Consider the following 19,497-nt stretch of genomic DNA (forward strand, 5'->3'; position numbering starts at 1 on the left):
TAAAAAATTGTTTTTCAAGAAAATCATTTTTGTTTAAATTTTTTTTCTATAAATTATTTAAAATATATTTTGGGCGGCTTCTAAACACTTTAGATTTTTTTAAAATAATTTGTTTTTTAAATTAAACACTTGAAAATACAATCCAAATATACTATAAATTAAATGTAAAATCAAATAGTATAAGAGAAATTAAAACGATCAAATGGAAGTAAATGTCCATGAACTAATTTGAAACTTCTAAAATCATAGACTTCATTGTGAAATTATGCGTTATGCCCACGGGAAAACCTTACTTCAAGATTTAATTCTCTCTTTCTGTCTTACTCGAGGAAAGGAAACAATAATACTAATTCATTAAGAAAAATTAAGACTACCTTAGTAACAATTTCGTTCTTAGAGTAAAAACAAAATCAAATTTTAATATTAATTTTTAACTAATTTCTTTGATTAATCATAACAAATAACAAATACGAAAATGTTACAAACTAAGTTATTAAATTGTTATTTATATGGTTTTTAACTTCTTTTTTTTTTATAGTAATTCATTGTACGTTAAAAAGAAAGGTGTGATTTTTTTTTTTTAAATTACCAATATTTTTCTTTATCCTAGTTAAGAAATTGTTAAATTAAAATAAATTTTAAATGGTTTTTAAAGAAAAATTTACTTAAAATTTTGGTTATCTATTTTGAAGTTGTTTAAAATTTTGATATGAATTATAAATAGTTTGTCATTCTTTTATTTAATTTTTTTTAAATAATAGAATTGTTGAAAATATTTATAAATATATCAAATTTAATTTCCATCTATATCTATTAACTTTTAATTTGTGAATATATTTGTTTATTCTTCGTTACCTTTGGAAGAAAAATCTATAATTTTAATTAAGAAAGAAAATGATAAAAAAGTTAAGGGAGGCAGTGAGTATAAAAGTGTTTTATAAACTGCACATCCACTAGTTGTAAATCCAATGGCGATGTGATTCCTAATGATTCCCTTCTAGAAAAACCACTTCTTCTTCCTTTTTCTTCTTCATCTTCTTCTTCTCCTCTGTAGATTTCGAACAATCAACATATATTCAGCAGCATTTTCATGGGGTCTATGCTCGGTGACCTGCCGTCATATGACCCTCACAACTTCAGCCAACTCCGACCCTCTGATCCTTCAACTCCTTCTGTAAGTTCTCAATAATGGCCTAATCATCATACCCTTTCTTTCTCTTCTTCTAATTCATTTCTCTATTTCTTTAAACCCTTCACTCCTTTTCTTGATCTTGGGTGTTTCCCTCCGTTTTGCATGATTCTTTGTTTCGTTTCTATTAATGGGAAGTTGCTCGACTTGTGGTAGGGTGTGAATTGTGATGGGGTTCTGATTAAATTTAACCTCCTCTTGATCTTCTTTGCTCTTTCGTTGTTGGGGCTCAGCTAATTTTTGGTTGGGATTATTGGCATTATTGATCTGTTTTTTGTTGTTGTCTTATTTGGAGATTCCCATTGCGTGATACTTGGAAAATCTTGAATTTTGGCATGTGGGTTCTTTGTTTAGGCATGTTTGTAGATGTGGGTTACAATTAAGTTCCGCATTTGACGTGTTTGAATGTTCTATGAATTTTCCAAATGTTTCTCGTAGGTAGAAGTTGAACTTTGTTTACCCCCCCACTTCCCCACCCTGTTGGAACAAATGAATCAGATGGTGTTTTTGTTTTAATTTTCACTCTCTCTAGGTATTATAATCTTGTGAAGTCAATCCTCTGAAAGAAACGGTTCCGTTAACCCAGTCGCAAAGAATTCGCTATATCATGATACGAAGGGGACAGAAATCTGAAGGAACAATAGCACTGAGTTACCGATCTTCCGGAGAAACGATTCTATTTAATTCTCATATGTAGCCCATCTTCAAGTTTCGGAATTCTACGATTAGGATCCCTAGTGCTTTTACCCTTTGAATGGAGCAGCCTGCAACCAATTTAAGCTATCTCTTCCTTTGAATATAATAAAACTCATTGGGCCAAAATGAAAAGCCCTTGAATTGCAGGGTTATGAATTTCTTCTATACTGCGAATAGTTATGCTATGCTCATGCTTTCTCTGATTTCTTGAGTGGTTTACACTTTGCTTTCAAGGGTTTAAACTTAAACGTCCCAATTAAATACTTGATATAAAGTTTGAAGTTATTCAAACAGTACTCCTTTGAGCCACTTTAGTATTTTTTTGCCTTTGTCCTTCTGCCCTGAATGGAAATATTTAGATAATGCAGAAGGATTAACAACTCTAAGAAACATTAGTGAGAACTGAGAAGCTGTTGACTGAAGAGATTCTAAAAGCATCTCAACTAAAGCTACCAGATGTGGTATCCCTTTTGGATATAAAGAAAGGAAGCAAATAGTTTATAGTTTCTACATTAAAGTAAGGTCAAATCAAATTCTCCTTGTAATTGTGTGTACAAACTTGTGCATGCTTTGGATTTATCTCCCATCTTTGAATTGATCTCAAATCCGACACCTCATGGGTGGCCATCCCTTGTTAATTTGCGGTAGATTGAGTGAACATGTGAGTGGAAGAGCTGCTGTCTGGATCAACTAAAATGCTTTCATTCAAAGCTTAATCTGCGCTATAATGCAACATATTGTTTACTGTATCTGCTAGCTGCAAGTAAAGTAGAACAAGAAGATGAATTAACTATTTTTCAATGTAAGGAATAAGTTGATGTTGGAATTACAATGCTAAGTTGGTTTTATTTTTATGTAGAAGATGATTCCTGCAACCTATCATCCAACCCACAGTAGGACCCTTCCCCCACCAGATCAAGGTAAGCAAGAAAAGTTGTTTCTTCACTACTCTACCGATAACTTTGTATCTTGCTCGGATAACAGTATTCTTTAGTCAGTAGTTTTCCACTGTTGGCTTTAGTTTCCATCTTTCTTCTGCTTTTTACTCAAAAAAGAACTCCTCACTGATTTTTACTGCAGTTATAAATACTGAGGCCAAAAATATACTTATACGACACATTTATCAGCATACAGAAGAAAAGGTTAGTAAAAGAAATCTGTTATGCTTTGATCTGAAATACAATCCATACATGTAGTAAGCTACCTTGTGAGACCACTCACCCATTCCCTGTGGACTTCCCCTGGTCTTTGTAATGGCAGTCAAGAACAAAGAGACCTGCAGCCGAGCATCCCATGCCCGAGCACGGAAGCAAGCAACCAAGAGCATCTACTACCAACACTTCAAATTGAGCTTGGGAGGACATTTTCCTCCAACAAATTAAAGCTATTCATGTTGTGATAGATGACTCCTGTATAATGAGAGTGAATTGCCTGCTCACTGAAGAAGAAACGGCTCGGCCAGACATTTACATGTTGTATATAGATTTTACTCCTTGTAAGATTACCCTAAACTCAACCACATCAAATTGTTGTCAAAATCATAAAACTCAGTTGAAGAATTGTAACTATATGCGTGTGCTTCCAAACAATATTATTGGAGGCCTCCTTCCTATAAAGCAAAAGATCCTCACCTTGTTCTTTTTCCTGGTTTGGATCATTTAGTATGCTTAAGGCTGTTTGATTCTTGTAATGTCTGTCTTAAGAGATTATAGTTATGGTTTTTTAGTTTTAGTTTAAATCTATGGAATGGAGTGGAAATCAGAGAGAGAAGTTTGAGAATTGATAGAGTTGCACCAAAATGATAACATTCCAGATTCCAACAAGTTTTGTATCCTCTCCCTGGACTTTTGTTCCATGCAAACAAATTGCACAAGGATTAGGACTCACTTCAGTCTCTTCTACACTATATAAACACGGTCTTTAGTACTGCAGCAGCAGCAAGGAGGTTTGCTTTTTGTAGAACTGAAATTTAAGTCTCATTTTGTTGTCTAAATTTTCAACTTTTATGTTGTATTTTGGTTATTGTAATTTGAGGATGTTCATTTTGGTCGTTTTAGTGAAAGTGCTATGGATTTATAATAATGCTCATTTTTAAGCCTTTTAGTTACTTTATATGCCTCTATTGGAGTTTCAAAATTGACTACATTTTAAAAAGATTTCAGAACTTTTCTAAGATTTTAAAAACAACTTTGTTAGAAATTATAAGTTAAGTCACTTTTAAAAGAAATACTAGGGTTATACTTTTATCGTAAAATGAATAATTCAATATTAATTGACATATACTTCTTCAATTGTAATTGACATTGACTTCTTACTTTAAGTAATTTCAACGTCTAATGCTTAAATTTCTATTCTTCACATTTTGTACTATATAAATAAGTCACGACTAGAAATAAGACAACGGCTACCATGTGTACAACTTCACAAGTATTAAAATTAACTCATTCTCTAATTAGAGTCGAATGTGACTTTTTTTATAATGTCAAAATATGGACAAGAAAAATTCATTTGACCTTCCTATATATGAAGCTATAATGATATATTTATATGTGAACTAATGTTTTGGACTTATTTTTTGTAATTTTTCCTAGACATTTGACCTCTTAAGTAAGTTTCGAATTCATCTAAACACAATTTGATCTTTGTCGTCCTTTCAAATTCATCTAAACACAATTTGATCTATTTCGTCAGTTTTGACCTACTTTTTTCACATATGCATTCTTATTTCTTTTTACATTTATTTTTTGCTACGATCCTATAGAGTGAATGATGAACCCATCAAACTTATTTGATGATAAGGAAGGTGTAAATTAAATGAAGAGAAGAAAAAACCTACACCACTTTAGTATTATTTTCCTTTGGAGAAAAAACACCCACTTAATAATGTGTTTATTCTACGAATTTGTGACATGACAGAAGCTGGGTCTTTAAAAATGTTTGAATCAAAGGCTTAATACATACAATGTAATAGTTGAATCAACATATTTAATCACCAATTGGGTACTCAAGCTGAAAATTGAATGATATCATTCTAAGAAATGACAAAACAATTAGGATTCTCCTCTACACTACACACACCGCAGTTACGATATCCAGTAGGAATACAGCCATAGCTTTTGTACAATGTAAGAAGGTTTCAATTTTACCACTTTCACCCTTTTCCTTTGGCTTTGTATCTTGTGGTGCCTTCTTCTCTTCTTTCGCCGGGCCGACGATTTCGGCGTTCGGCCAATGCTTTCGAACCTTTGCAACTACATCAACTGAATCCACATCCCCAATTACTGTTAGCTTCTTGTCCTTTATGTCCATGGCGATCGATTCAATTCCTTCAAAAAAGAATGAAAACTTTATCTAATTCAGTCTCAAGAAAGGAAAAAAAAATGACGGGAATTTGAAAAAGGGTTGTTGAGTAATGGATTACCTTGAAGGACAGAGACAGATTTTAAGGCCTTTCGTTTCCCTTTATCATCATGTACGTCCAATTGCACCACAACTTTCTGCATAAGGAAAACAGTGGAAGTTAGTCAAGTAAGTTAAAGTGAGAAAACAGAGAGATTAAAGAAAAGCCATTAAAAAAAGAGGAAAAATAAAATGAAACTCACCCTCATATTGAAATTGAAAGGTTGAAAGGTTGAAGAAGAAGAAGAAGAAGAAGAATGGTCTAATTTGAAGAAAGGTTGGAGAATTTTGAGGACTAAATAAGAAAGAAAATGTTTGAACTTCGAATACTAAAGAGGAAAGGAAAAGGAAAAGAGTATTGAACTTCGTCGGAAGCTACGCTTCAATGACTTAGCAAAGCCAAAGTCCTTCGCTGACAAAGTCGTCTTTTGAGTGAGTTGTTATTCATACATTTTTTGGGTTTAGTTTTTCAAAGTTCAAAATTGTTTAATCTTTTTTGTTTGTTTGTTTTTTCTTTTTAATGTTTGAATTTGAATTGAATTGATTTCCGAGGTTTCAAAAATATATTTAAAAAATTGGTTAGATTTTGAAAGCTACATTTCTTATTTTAAAAAGTTCATAAATCCTTACTCTTTTAAATACTTTTTAGCATGTGAAGCACTTTTAAACAATGTAAATGATTTCAAGAAGGTTTGCTTTATGTACAACTCATATTTAAATCTCATTTTGTTATCTAAATTTTCTAACTTTTTATGTTTATATTTCAAGTAAAGTGTTTTGACTAAATCTTTATTTTTTTTTTGTTTGTTAGAAATTATAAGTTACGTTATTAAAGTTATACTAATTGACGTGTACTTCTTACTTTGACGTACGTCAATGTCTAATGTTTAAATTTTTATATTCTTATATATTGTACTAAACAAATAAGTCAAATCTCAACTAGAAAGAAGATAACATGACTACACGAGTATAACTCCACAATTATTAAAATGGACTCATTCTCTAATTAGAGTCAAATGTGACTTTTCTTTTTTAAAAAATTATATCACAACGTTGATGTCAAAATTTGCACAAGAAAAATACATTTGGTCTTTCCATATATGAAACTGTAATGATATATTTATAGGTGAACTCAGTAGTGAATTCAGAAATTTTATATAGGGAAGCACTAGACACTACATATTAAACACACCAAAAAATGTTAGAAAAATATTTTGTTGTTTCATTGATACTCCAATAATATTCACTATAATTATAGCAATAAACAGTTTTCACGTAATTTTTTGTAATGTAAATATATTAATTAAAAATTTACATAACAAAAGAAATAGTTTTATCTTAGATGAGTTTTTTTTTCTCATTTTAAAAAATAATATTCCTTTTAGGAAACCAAATTATCCTCATTTTAGAAAATCATTGAAATGTATGAAGAAATTTTATATCTTTATTTTAAGAAATGATTGAAATTTATGAAGAAATTTGATGTTTGAGGAAAGAAAATGGTTGATATTTGAATAAAATAAAATTATTGATGTTTATAATAAAATCTATTTTGTGACAAATTACAAAGAAATTTGATATTTGAGAAAAGAAAATTATTGATATTTAGAATAAAAACTATTTCGTAAAAATAATTGTAGCAAACAAAATTTGAACTCACGATCAAAATAGTTATGTCCTACAACACAAGCAAATAAATCTGCCTTTAGGTGAACTGATGGAGAGTTCATCCTAATCTTAAACGAGTTAGGATTAAATCTTATCAGTTCATTTTGCTTTTGACTTGTTTTTTTATAACATTTTCTTGGCATTTAACCTCTTACCTCAAATTCAAATTCATCTAACACAATTTGATATGTTATCTTAGTTTTGAATTTTCCATGGATACATTTCTATTTTCTTTTATATTTCCTTTTTGCTACATGATCATAACCCGTCAATCTTATGAGATGATAATGAATGTATAATCACCTAATGTATAATTGAGTATATATCTATAATTCATTACTACCTAATCTTTGAGCAAATTGTTTTTTAAATTACAAAACTTCAAACCTTTTTTTTACGTCAAAATTAAAGAAACTTTAATTTAATTGGTGAGTAAAAAAGTGAATTTTGATGATAATGAAAAGATATAAACCTTTATTTTAATATTTGTAAAGCAAGTTTTTTTTTCCCCTTTTCCCACCATGTGTTCTTTTGATTTTGTTGGACACTTTTATTTTTATTATTTTTTAATTACATTTTTATATTTCTATCTTTAAAAAGTTGCAAAATTTTATTTAGCTTTTTTTTTCTTTTTTCTTTTTTAAAGAATAGTATGTAGGGATATCCATAATAGTACTTGAGAATTATGACATCTTTGTTGATTTGTTTGTTCTTGATTTAATCTTTTGATTTGACACATTCTTTTACTAATTACAACAGTAATCGAGTGGATGATCAAAATTATTAGTATGATAATTAATTTAATGATATTCAAATTTTCCATCCTTATCTATGGGGAATAAAAAATTGAATCATAAACAAATGATAAACTCACAAACATCTCAACATAAATAATTTTATAAAATATATGCTTTTGCATTTCTCCTTTTTTTTGTAGAGGACACCTCACCCTTTCAAGATTCGTCTTCTTCTAACTCTTTTTTTAACACGCAAATAACCTTATCACAAATTAAATCCAACCTTAGACAATAATATGATCTAAGTTTCTAAACCTTATACGTGTGTATACATAATATGTATATATTGTAAAAGAAAAACATTAAAGGAAGAGAATAAAAAACCTACACCACTCTAGCAATGTATATTTTGCTTGGAGAAAAAACTATTCCATGGAGTTTCTGAAAATGTTTGAATCGGATGCTTAATACATAGTTTTATATACTGGTTGAATCAACATATTTCATTACCAATTGATACTCTAAAAATTGGATGATAACATTCAAGAAATGACACAAGAATTAGGATTCTCCTCTATACCATACACACGGTAATTGGGAGCTCCATATTGAATATGACCATGGCTTTTGTACCAATTAAGAAGATCTTCAATTTTTTCACTTTCACTCTTTTCCTTTGGCTTTGTCACTTTTGGTGGTGCGGCCTTCTCTTCTTTCGCTGGGCCGACGCTGATGATATCGGCGTTCGGCCAATGCTTTCGAACCTTGTCAGCTACATCAACTGGATCAACATCCCCAATTACTGTTAGCTTCTTGTCCTTCATGTCCATGGCGATCGATTCAATTCCTTCAGAAAAAGAATAAACATTTTATTTAAACTCAGTTAATTCACTCTCAAGAAAGGGAAAAAAATGAAAGGTATTTGAAAAAGGGTTGTTGAGTGATGGATTACCTTGAAGACCAGAGACAGATTTTAAAGCCTTTTGTTTCCCTTTGTCATCATGTAAGTCCAATTTCACCACAACTTTCTGCAGAAGGAAAACAATGGAAGTAAGTTAAAGTGGGAAAACAGAGAGATTAAAGAAAACCCATTAAAAACAGAGGAAAAATAAAATGAAACTCACCCTCATATTGAAATTGAAAGCTTGAAGAAGAAGAAGAAGAAGAAGAATGGTCTGATTTGAAGAAAGGTTGGAGGGTTTGAGGATTAAATAAGAAACGAAAATGTTTGAATACTATAAGAGGAAAGGAAAAGGAAAAGAGTAATGAACTTCCTTGGAGGCCACGCTTCAATGTCTTGGCAAAACCAAAGTCTTCGTCTTCGCTAACAAAGTCATCGTTTCACTCTTACATTTTCTTAATTATTCTTATAATAAGATAAGTGGATGTCTCTCATGGACGCCAATAGTACGAATAATCTAGTTTTAAATCTTCCAACATTGATTAGGTTACTCATTGATTGCCATTAACTTTTTGTAGGATAGTTTCAAATATGCTCCAACTATCGGTAGATTTTAACACAGTACAAAGAAAAACATTACGGAAATAGCAATGTATAGATTCAATTGGATTAGTAGAAGTTCATCATCGATACAATCTATTGCTAATATAAGTCTATCACTTATACAACTTATTTAAAAGTCTTGTTATATTTAAAATAAAGCTTAGTTATTTGTTAAATTTTTTTGTTGTCTTTTTTAGTGTTTGAATTTGATTTCAATTGAATTTCAAGGTTTCAAAATATATTTAAAAAAGTAATTAGACCGTGAGAGGTACGTTTTCTATTTTAAAAAGTTTCCAAATATTTGAAAAATGTAAATGATATAAAGAATGTATTATTTAAAGAAAGAAAGTAGTGTAAGCAAATTATTATATATTTACATTCTTAGAAATGCTACTAACTAATGATGTAATGTTGCGATAGTTATATACATATTATCTCAAAAATAGAAAATGACAGTATACTCAAAATGCAAAATTAAAGAAAAAGGAAGCATTCTTTTTAAAATATTGTAATGATGAAATGACCAATTTAACCTTTCATGTTCCCTTTTTGTACTTGTATTAATTAATATTTCTTTCTCCATATTATTATTGCTCCCTTTTCATATCTTAAAACTCTATTTTTGTTTTTATAATAAAATTGCTCAAATATTTCCAAATATTATAGTTTAATATCGACAAATCCAAATAGACCATGATAAACTATTATTTGAGTCTATTTGAGTCTATCACGGTCTAATATATATAATCTATTGTTAATAAAATGTAAAATTTTGCTACATTGACAAATATTATGGTTTATTTTAATATATTTGAAAACAATGGTTATTTATTATTGAATAATTGTAATTGATGACTATTTTATGAATAATAATTAAAAAAATATTGCAAATATAGCAAAACTATCGCTGATAGACTTGTATGTTCTATAAGTGATAGATCAATATTTACAACATGGTCTATCAGTTATAGACTTCTATAGAATTTAATAAATTTTGCTATATTTGTAATTTTTTTAAAATATTGGTATATACTTAATTATTTGGAATGTAATTGCTAAATTTGCAACTATTCCTTTATTCTTGTCGTTGTTATTGTTATTATTTTAAAGATTATAAGATTTAACTTTATGAAAATTCATACGTCTTACTTGTTTAACTCTCTCACGTTTTTGTTCATAAACTCTTACAATTATGTCTAGTAGTGGCAGATTTACAAATTTGATACAAGGGGCACCATACACTATACAATAAGAAAAAAAATCAAATTATAATCCTTTTAAGAAATTAAATTTGACAAGAATCGAACTTTTAAAATTAGTGGTTTTGCAGTGAGGTACAACCATGGTACAGAAACCTAACATTTTAAAATTAATATTAAAATACAAAAACTGACAATATAAGGTGTGACATGTACTCAACCCTTTAATAAATCCGCATCTTATGTCTAGCTCTCAAACTTTGAAAAATTATTAGATATAGTAAAATTTAAAATTTTATTAATGATAGACATCGATAGTCTTTTAACAATTTCTATATCATCAACAATTCATATAATACGTATAATTTTATAAACTTTTAAATTTATTTTGCTATATTGGAAAATGATTACTTATATTTAAAAGAAAATTAGAATTATATATTTAAGAAGTCTATATGGTACTAAGTCATGTGGACAATTAATGGGTTAGTTGGGGTTCCAATTCATCACTATCATCTTTTAATATTATTGCAATCCCACCCTCAGGTTAAGCTTTAATTTAAACCAACAGAAAGTTGATGTGAATTTGAGGAATGGTCACAACTGTTGAAGAGACATATAATATCCCTCAATCAACATTATCAAATATACAATTATTAGATCAAATTAGAGATATATATATACACACAATTGTAAAATTGTTGATTGATCAAGACATATATAGAAAGGGAAAGTGAGAGAAAAAAAAAGGATGATTTAGAAAAATATCTTAAGTTGGTGTTGATCACTGGATGATTAAGAGCCACTTGATAGACATTCGACACTACGTCATCAAAATATTTTAAAAAATAGCAAAAATAATAAAAATTTATATATGACTGTCCATCAATTTATCTATATCGTTAACACAATCATGTTAATATCTATTATTGATTGAATCTCAAAATTTTGCGATAAATATTGGGTTAAATTTGCTATTTTTTATAATTATTCTTATATATTTGCTTTTAATTTCCCATCTCTTTTACATGTACATTTATTACAGATATATTTAAGATTTATGTTAGAAATTTGTTTTAAATAAAAAAGAATAAAAATATTTATAAATACAATAAAATTTCATACTTTATCAAATTTGTATCTCACTGGTAAATTTTTAAAATTATTTAGCTCTAATTTTGGAAAGATAGACTATACAAAAGAAATAGTTAAAAGTTATAAGTTTGTTTTTAGCTTTATCCTATTAAGGACAAACCTTTCAACCTTATCATAATTGAAAGAACTAGAAATCAAATAATGCCATATTTGTACTCACTCAATACAAAATAACAAATTGTCCATAATTGAATTCGTGTCTTAATGTATCCAAATATAAACAAATTTTGGAAAATAAAAATCGATAAACTTTTATTATTGTTTATAAATAATATAGAATAAAAAAAAAGTCTATGAATAGTCTATCTCTTGTGTATATATATTTTAAAAATTGTTCTATTTTTGTTAGTTAATTGGAAACTCAAATTTTATTAAACTTTTGTTACTCTTCTGTTTTGTTTACAATTTTTGTTTGTAACGCAACTTACTTTGGTATATACGATTTGTGATTATAATTAAAATATTGTATTATTATTATATTGAGTAAATTCCATTAATAGCTAATAGAGAATCACTATATTTAAACCTTCAAATTAAAAATAAAACATAGCTTAACCTAATAATTATGCAGTTTAACAATATGTGAAATTGAGAGCATTCTTGTTCTACTTTTAACTTCAAAAGAGTACATAACATACTAACTAGTTTGAACTATATACTCTCTGAGTTAAATTCTAACTTATGACACAAGAGTTAGAATTCTCCTCCAAATGATCACTATACACATCATAGTTAACAGCAGAAGCATGATGATTATCATAGCTTTTGTATAATTTAAGTAGCTCTTCCATCTTTTGATCATTATTTTGATTCTTTTGCTCTTCCTTCTTCTCTTCCTTCGCGGGGCCGATGCTGACGATGTCGGCGTCCGGCCAATGTTTACGGACCTTCCCAACCACATCAACTGGGTCTACATCTCCAATCACTGTTAACTTTTTGTCTTTCATGTCCATGGCGATTAATTCAATTCCTGAGTATATGAATTAATTTTCTTTACTTTGGTGTTCATCTCTCCAAAAGAAAAGAAGAAAAAAAAGATGTTCTGGCGAAAATTTGTAAGAGGGTAGCTAATAGAGTTATAATTGATAATTACCTTGAAGAACAGATACTGATTTCAAGGCTTTTTGCTTTTCTCTATCACCATGCAATTCCAATTTCAATACCACTTTCTGCATGCACATAGAAGATATTGTTAAATTTTGTTACTTAATCAAATCCGCTGCAAACAAGAAGAAGAAGAAGAAGAAGAAGAAAAGGCAAGTAAAATAGAGTATAATTAAGAAAGTCTCACTCTCATTTTGAGTTTGGTAAGATGAAATATTATGTGAACTGGGGAATGATGGAAGCTGAGAGATGGGGATCGGAGGGGAAATTTTATGAAGAGAGAAAGGAGAAGGGGACTTAATTATTAATGGTTTGTGGAAGCTAAGTGATAAAGTAGGAAAATGAGTGGACAAGTTTTAAATAAATAAAGAAGGAATAAGAGGAGAGAGGAAATTGGAGGGTTGAAATGTAGATATCCTTTTTAATGCTAATTTCACATTAACTTAGCCTTTAGATTATGATAAAAAAAAAAAACTAATAATTAAAAGTGGCCATTGGTGAAAATTTCAAGAGTAAGTTTTAAATGATATATAAGGCAAAATTTTGAATTTAATGTTTATATAAAAATTTTCAAATTTAAATTTAGCATGGGGTAGATTATACAATTTTTTTATAAAAAAAATGAAACCTTACCAAATTTATAATTTAAAATTTAAGAGACCAAATAAACTTAAATTTCAAAGTTGAAATAGAAAATGTAAATTAAAACATCCAAAAACTAATATATATATATATATATATATTAAAACAAACATATACTTCACTTTTTATCAAGTTAAATTTCGATTTCTCATGTGAATATATATACAATAATCAACTACCTAATCTTCCAAAAACCTTAGTTTCTTTTTGAGTATTTTGGCTCCAATATATTACTTCATTTACGAAGAAAAGCAAGAAGAATGTAATAATTAATTTAAATTGCTTTACATATATAATTTCACACGACTTCTCCTTTTTTCATAATGTGTGGTCATTGTTTGTCTTTGTACCTACTAAAGAACTTCAATGATTAAATTGATTAATTATTACGAATATTATATATATACATCATAAATTGGGGACCCATGCCCTCTTTTATCTAATGCTTTTAGAAAGTTGATTAATGTTATATTATTCTTATCTGCACATAATGTTACTGTATAATATTTTGATATTTGATCAACTATATATATTAGCATATAACAACCCCTTGATTAACCTAATTACCTATATATATATTATTAATTATTCATTTAGTGGTTGTTTTAGTGATATTTTACTCAAATTAACAACTTGAATGTAATAATATAGAGTAGAATAAGCCCTACGTTTTCCCACACAACCAACACATATTTTATTCAAAACTTTCAAAAAAGTGATTTCTTTTTCATCACATATATAATAATCCATATATCCTCTATTAATATTCATTAACTAAAACATAAATAAAAAAAGCTTAATATATACTTAGCTTCCACATTGGCCGTACTTAAAAAAAAAAAAAAAAAAGAATTATAGCCTTCACCTCTCTAGCTAATGTATATATATTGTGATAATTAATTTAGAAAAATCTTTGGAGAGGACACCACAATGTGAATATAACAGATTTACACCACTAGATCATGTTGGATTCAGATGTATGTGTGTCTTCTAATAACCACTACTTATCCTATAGAACTTCAAAGTACGGATACTCTCTCGCCATATTATTCAAATTATCAGTATATGTCCCAACCTCTATAGTAACTGATTTAAGAGATAACACAACCTTTTGGGTTATACATAATATGGCGGCTCTTGATATGGATAATAGTAATGAGTTGTGGGGTAAGAATAGAAGGTTGTGTAAGCCTTAGCCCAATCAATTTGCTCAATTGTGGGTTGAGATTCTTCTTTCTTTGCGACTTCTTTCTTTGCAGCTTCTTTCTCTTGTCCAACACTAATAATATTAGCACATGGCCAAACCTTTCTTACTTTTTTACAAATCTTAATTGGATCTGCAGTTCCAATCACTGTGATTTTGTTTTCTTCTGCTGCCATTGCTACAACACCTGGAAGTTCAGTTTTTCCCAGAACTCACATCAATATATATACTGATAAAAAAACATTTGAAGCTTTTTTAAACAAGTTAATATGTTTATTATTTGTATTCTCTTCACATTCATGACATTTTGTTAATTTAATTTTTTTCCCCGCTTTATTGGTTTTTTAAGATATAACAGAATTGTTTATTACGTCAGAAAAATTTAGATGAAGAGTTTTATATAATATAGTTTGTGGAAGTTACCTAAAAGGCCAGAAATAGCACCCAACACCTTTTTCTTTGTCTTTAAATCCCTCATTTCAACGTTTAATTCGACCTTCTGCAGATTTAAAAAGAGAAACCCGTTAATAAAAACTCAAAGAAACTGAGAAAATTAAAGAAGAAAATGAAGAAGTGGTTAAGAGGAAAATAATTAATTAACTCTTACCATCATTTTTAACTTGGAAATCAGTTGTGGGTTTTGAAAGAATTAGAATATAGGAGCCGTAAAAAACAAGTACAAGAAAAAGAGATGAAATTTAATGAAGAGATTTGGAGTTTATGTTAATTATTGAGATCAGAAGGGAAGTTGGAAGATGGAAAGAGAGGTAGGGGAGAGTGTTTAATTTATAGAGAATGGAAAAGGATGGAGTTCGCTAGGAATAATTAGAATAGTGTATAGAAGAAAACGCTTTGAACTTTACATTACAAAGCAAAAGTAAGTACTGTTTTCTTTTTTACCATTTTGGGTAGGAATTATGAACGTTCGTTCTTATAATACCAAAGCGTGTGAAAAAAGAGATTCAAAGTCCCTTTTTATATCTCAAATAAGTAAGTAAAATTGTTTGATGTTGGGATGTATGGCTTTAATGAGTGGTTTAAAATAGGCAAATTTGTCTTCTTCTTCTATTAGGGTTATTTAACATTTTTGGGAGTTTTTACGTTTTAATTTGAAGTTTTGCTTTCTCTATTTTATTTATGGATCCAACCGCGTTCATGCATCTGCCTTTTCTCTCTTCATATCTTTTCTAAAAAAGTGTACTAAAGATATGTATATGACTTTGACTTCATCTTTTCTATTAAATAAAAAATAAAAAACCAAGACTACCCATTTCTTACTCTTCGGTTTGGTCTTGTTATTTTATAATCATTCATCATACTCTTAATAAATCTTAAATTTAAAAATTAAACCCTTCTTAATTAATTATATTAATCGAATTGGTATTTTAACGCATTAAAAATATATTAACGAAGAGGACAATTTTTGACAGTAAGAAAATTAAATAATATATGGTACTAAATCTTTCCTCAACTAGAGAGTTAATTGTTGTTGTTGTTACTGGAGGAGAGAGTTTTGTGTTTACTTTTCTCCCAACTTGTTTTTTAAGAACATTTTCTTCTTCTCTCTTTGGAATGTCCATTATTGTGTGGAATGTTCTTATGTTATGATCAATAATTGGAATTTGGATGAATCGAGGAAGCTAGGGAGTGACTTTCATTTTACTTGCGAAACCTTTCAATCTTCTCTATCTAACTATTATTACTACTATTCCAGAGAGAAACAACTAGGTTGAAGTAATATATTTGGATGCACTTATTTCTATGTTGTTGATCTCAAATACAAACTAGAAAAAATATATATTCTTTTAAGAAAAAACAAAAGAAACAAGTGTTCGTCATATTATTACATTCTAGTTCGTCGTGTACAAAAATATTCAGAAGAATGAAGAAAAAGAAAAAGGAAATGGTTGAGTCTTGAACTCTCAGATGAGAAGAGAGAAGAACCAAAACAATGAGAGAAGAAAAACAACACTATTTTCATAAATGGTTTTCAAACAACACTGTTTTGATAAATATTCTCTGAAAGTGCTATATTAATATAATTCCCTCGTTTGGGGTGTACTTTAGTCTATTTGGAATTATAGGAACACTGTTATTTGAAATGTTCTAATAAGAGAGAATTAGAATAGTAAATAATTGTTTTTACTAAATAAAATCTGAACAAAAAATGAGTATGACCAATCAAAATCGATGTTGTGAAGATTTCCCTTTGCATCTTCTTTCATAACGTATCTTTATCAGAAAAAAAAAAGGTTAGTTTGCTAGTGATGAGGTAAAATGATCCACGTTGGACATAAAAATGCGGTTTATATTGACTTTTTAAGTGTTTAAAAACACTTTTTTACATCTAGAAACACCGATTTAAACACCAAACACACTCAAACGCAAGTAGTTGACATTATTCTTTAAATTTTGTTATTTCTGTTTATTTGGTTTGTGAACAGTAGCACTTTTGGATCCATTTAAAAAAGATTTAGTTTTAGTTTTGACCTAAACAACCTATGATTTGTTTTGATCAACCCAACACGAAAAAGTAGATTTAACAGGTTAAAATAAGAAAAAGTTAGGCTAAAAATATGTTTAAGGTAAGTAGACAAATACATTTTATGTCAAGTCTTTTAGCCTGAAAAGTAACAACTCTTATTTTATTGACCTGGTCTCTTGTAGTTATATTTTTAGGACATTTGTTAGTTCATCCTCATTGACCAAAACTTAATAAGAATTAAAGTTGAAGTTAGATAAATAAAACCTAGAAGTTAAAATTTCGAAGTGAAATTACCTCAGGAGTACTTTCAAGAAGAACCCCTTTTAATTTACTTGTAACCCACACGAGAGTAACCTTTGTCATCAACCTTGGCATCGTTTACGAAGAAAAGAAAGAAGAATAGATTTAAATTTCTTTATATATATAATTTCACCCGGTTCCTTTTTCCATAATGTGTGTGGTCAGTTTCGTTGTTTGTCTACATAACTTTAATGATTTAAATTGATTGTTGTGGATAACATGTAATATCATTATATAAACATAATAAATTGAGGATCCAATGCCTCTTTTATCTAATGCTTTTAGAGAGTTATTGATCATTAATGTTATATTATTCTAATCTGCACACACTGTTATTGTATAATACTTTGATATTTGATCAACTATATATATATTAGCATATAACAACCCCTTGATTAACCTAACTACCTATATATATATTATTAATTATTCATTTAGTGGTTGTTTTAGTGATATTTTACTCAAATTAACAACTTGAATGTAATAATATAGAGTAGAATAAGCCTTACGTTTTCCCACACAACCAACACATATTTTATTCAAAACTTTCAAAAAAGTGATTTATTTTCATCACATATATATTAATAATCCATGTATCCTCTGTTAATATTCATTAACTTAAACAAAAAGCTTACTATATACTTAGCTTCCACATTGGCCACACCCCACGTACTTCAAAAAAAAAGAAAGAATTATAGCATTCACCTCTCTAGCTAATATATATAGAAAAATCTTCGGAGATCAGGTCACTACAATGTGAATATAACAGATTTACACCATTAGATCACGTTGGATTCAGATGGATATGTGTGTCTTCTAATAACCACTACTTATATCCTATAGAACATCAAAGTACGGATACTCTCTCGCCACATTATTCAAATTATCAGTATATGTCTCAACCTCTAGAGTAACTGATTTAAGAGAGAACACAACCTTTTGGGTTATACATAATATGGTTCTTGATATGGATAATAGTAATGAGTTGTGGGGTAAGAATAGAAGGTTGTGTAAGCCTTATCCCAGTCAATTTGCTCAATTTTGGGTTGAGATTCTTCTTTCTTTGCATCTTCTTTCTCTTGTCCAACACTAATAATATTAGCACATGGCCAAACCTTTCTTACTTTTTTAACAATCTTAATTGGATCTGTAGTTCCAATCACTGTGATTTTGTTTTCTTCTGCTGCCATTGATACAACACCTGCAAGTTCAGTTTTTCCCAAAACTCACATCAATATATATATATATACTGATAAAAAAAATATTTAAAGCTTTTTGAAGTTAATATGTTTATTGTTTGTATCAACTTCACAGTCATGACATTTTGTCAATTTATTTTTTTTCCTGCTTTATTGTTTTTTAATTAAGATATGATAAAATTGTTTATTATGTCAGAAAAAATGTTTACATGACATGTCAGTGACAAAAAAGATAAAGTAGCTAGAGGTAGGAAACTAAATTTAGATCATGAAGAGTTTTATGTAATATACTTACCCAAAAGACCAGAAACAGCACCCAACACCTTTTTCTTTGTCTTTAAATCTCTCATTTCAACGTTTAACACAACCTTCTGCAGATTTAAAAAGAGAAACCCATTAATAAAAACTCAAAGAATCTGAGAAAATTAAAGAAGAAAATGAAGAAGTGGTTAAGAGGAAAATAATTAATTAACTCTTACCATCATTTTTAACTGGGAAATCAATTGTGGGTTTTGAAAGAATTAGAATATAGGAGCCGTAAAAAACAAGTACAAGAAAAAGAGATGAAATTTATTCAAGAGATTTGGAGTTTATGTTAATTATTGAGATCAGAAGTGAAGTTGGAAGGTGGAGAGAGAGGTAGGGGAGAGTGTTTAATTTATAGAGAATGGAAAAGGATGGAGTTCGCCAGGAATAATTAGAATAGTGTATAGAAGAAAACGCTTTGAACTGTAGATTACAAAGCAAAAGTAAGTACTGTTTTCTTTTTTACCATTTTGGGTAGGAATTATGAACGTTCGTTCTTATAATACCAAAATGTGTGAAAAAAGAGATTCAAATAAGTACGTAAAATTGTTTGATGTTGAGACGTAGGACTTTGATGATTGGTTTAATAGGTAATTTTTTCTTCTTCTTGTATTAGGGTTATTCATCACTTTCGTATGTTTTAGAGGGAGTTTTTTAAAAAAAGAAATTGGAATTTATCGTGATTTTATGTTTTAATTTGAAATTTTGGT

At 28.9% G+C, this 19,497-nt stretch overlaps 5 protein-coding genes across 10 annotated transcripts; 1 reads left to right on the forward strand and 4 right to left on the reverse strand.

Annotated features, from left to right (window-relative positions):
* The first annotated feature begins 937 nt into the window (after nt 1-937).
* Nucleotides 938-3,941, forward strand: LOC101213287 (DET1- and DDB1-associated protein 1). Of its 4 annotated transcripts, XM_031886138.1 has the most exons (5): nt 945-1,174; nt 1,722-2,546; nt 2,745-2,805; nt 2,966-3,027; nt 3,146-3,941. In XM_031886138.1, the coding sequence occupies exons 2-5, from the start codon at nt 2,502-2,504 to the stop codon at nt 3,233-3,235; spliced, it is 258 nt and encodes an 85-aa protein (XP_031741998.1). In that variant the 5' UTR covers nt 945-1,174; nt 1,722-2,501; the 3' UTR covers nt 3,236-3,941. The 4 variants fall into 4 exon arrangements, with proteins under 4 accessions (XP_004143885.1, XP_031741998.1, XP_011654719.1 ...); XM_004143837.3 differs by lacking the exon at nt 1,722-2,546 and having other exon boundaries at nt 938-1,174; XM_011656417.2 differs by lacking the exon at nt 1,722-2,546 and having other exon boundaries at nt 949-1,174; nt 2,748-2,805.
* Nucleotides 3,942-4,706: 765 nt separating this feature from the next.
* Nucleotides 4,707-9,004, reverse strand: LOC101213766 (heavy metal-associated isoprenylated plant protein 39). 3 transcript variants are annotated; one of them, XM_031886137.1, is made up of 3 exons: nt 8,814-8,858; nt 5,307-5,382; nt 4,707-5,211 (listed from the first exon to the last, which is right to left on the reverse strand). In XM_031886137.1, exons 1-3 carry the CDS (start codon nt 8,817-8,819, stop codon nt 4,949-4,951), a joined length of 345 nt encoding a protein of 114 aa, XP_031741997.1. In that variant the 5' UTR covers nt 8,820-8,858; the 3' UTR covers nt 4,707-4,948. The 3 variants fall into 3 exon arrangements, with proteins under 3 accessions (XP_031741997.1, XP_011654720.1, XP_004143886.1); XM_011656418.2 differs by lacking the exon at nt 8,814-8,858 and adding an exon at nt 5,488-5,701; XM_004143838.3 differs by lacking the exons at nt 4,707-5,211; nt 5,307-5,382 and adding exons at nt 8,064-8,536; nt 8,642-8,717 and having other exon boundaries at nt 8,814-9,004.
* A 3,050-nt stretch (nt 9,005-12,054) lies between these two features.
* LOC101213835 (heavy metal-associated isoprenylated plant protein 39) lies at nt 12,055-13,004 on the reverse strand. Its single transcript, XM_004143923.3, has 3 exons — nt 12,839-13,004; nt 12,641-12,716; nt 12,055-12,517 (listed from the first exon to the last, which is right to left on the reverse strand). The coding sequence occupies exons 1-3, from the start codon at nt 12,842-12,844 to the stop codon at nt 12,222-12,224; spliced, it is 378 nt and encodes a 125-aa protein (XP_004143971.1). The 5' UTR covers nt 12,845-13,004; the 3' UTR covers nt 12,055-12,221.
* A 1,026-nt stretch (nt 13,005-14,030) lies between these two features.
* On the reverse strand, nt 14,031-15,301 carry LOC105435438 (heavy metal-associated isoprenylated plant protein 39-like). Its single transcript, XM_011656421.2, has 3 exons — nt 15,105-15,301; nt 14,921-14,996; nt 14,031-14,684 (listed from the first exon to the last, which is right to left on the reverse strand). The coding sequence occupies exons 1-3, from the start codon at nt 15,108-15,110 to the stop codon at nt 14,410-14,412; spliced, it is 357 nt and encodes a 118-aa protein (XP_011654723.2). The 5' UTR covers nt 15,111-15,301; the 3' UTR covers nt 14,031-14,409.
* Nucleotides 15,302-17,974: 2,673 nt separating this feature from the next.
* On the reverse strand, nt 17,975-19,201 carry LOC105435437 (heavy metal-associated isoprenylated plant protein 39). The gene is made up of 3 exons (XM_011656420.2): nt 18,961-19,201; nt 18,777-18,852; nt 17,975-18,483 (listed from the first exon to the last, which is right to left on the reverse strand). Exons 1-3 carry the CDS (start codon nt 18,964-18,966, stop codon nt 18,227-18,229), a joined length of 339 nt encoding a protein of 112 aa, XP_011654722.1. The 5' UTR covers nt 18,967-19,201; the 3' UTR covers nt 17,975-18,226.
* Nucleotides 19,202-19,497: the final 296 nt, after the last annotated feature.

This window comes from Cucumis sativus, chromosome 5 (genome assembly GCF_000004075.3).
Source record: "Cucumis sativus cultivar 9930 chromosome 5, Cucumber_9930_V3, whole genome shotgun sequence".
NCBI classification, from domain to species: Eukaryota; Viridiplantae; Streptophyta; class Magnoliopsida; order Cucurbitales; family Cucurbitaceae; genus Cucumis; species Cucumis sativus.

Bases quoted from the DNA above. Each gene is read 5' to 3' on its own strand.
- LOC101213287 (XM_004143837.3), top strand. From the start codon at position 1,091: ATGGGGTCTATGCTCGGTGACCTGCCGTCATATGACCCTCACAACTTC. The intron at 1,175-2,744 runs GTAAGTTCTCAA...ATTTTTATGTAG, and splicing joins CTGATCCTTCAACTCCTTCT to AAGATGATTCCTGCAACCTA. The intron at 2,806-2,965 runs GTAAGCAAGAAA...TTTTTACTGCAG, and splicing joins CCTTCCCCCACCAGATCAAG to TTATAAATACTGAGGCCAAA.
- LOC101213766 (XM_004143838.3), bottom strand. The intron at 8,537-8,641 runs GTAATCCATCAC...CTTTTTCTGAAG, and splicing joins ATCTGTCTCTGGTCTTCAAG to GAATTGAATCGATCGCCATG.
- LOC101213835 (XM_004143923.3), bottom strand. The intron at 12,518-12,640 runs GTAATTATCAAT...TCATATACTCAG, and splicing joins ATCAGTATCTGTTCTTCAAG to GAATTGAATTAATCGCCATG.
- LOC105435438 (XM_011656421.2), bottom strand. The intron at 14,685-14,920 runs GTAACTTCCACA...CTGAACTTCCAG, and splicing joins TGCTATTTCTGGCCTTTTAG to GTGTTGTAGCAATGGCAGCA.
- LOC105435437 (XM_011656420.2), bottom strand. The intron at 18,484-18,776 runs GTAAGTATATTA...CTGAACTTGCAG, and splicing joins TGCTGTTTCTGGTCTTTTGG to GTGTTGTATCAATGGCAGCA.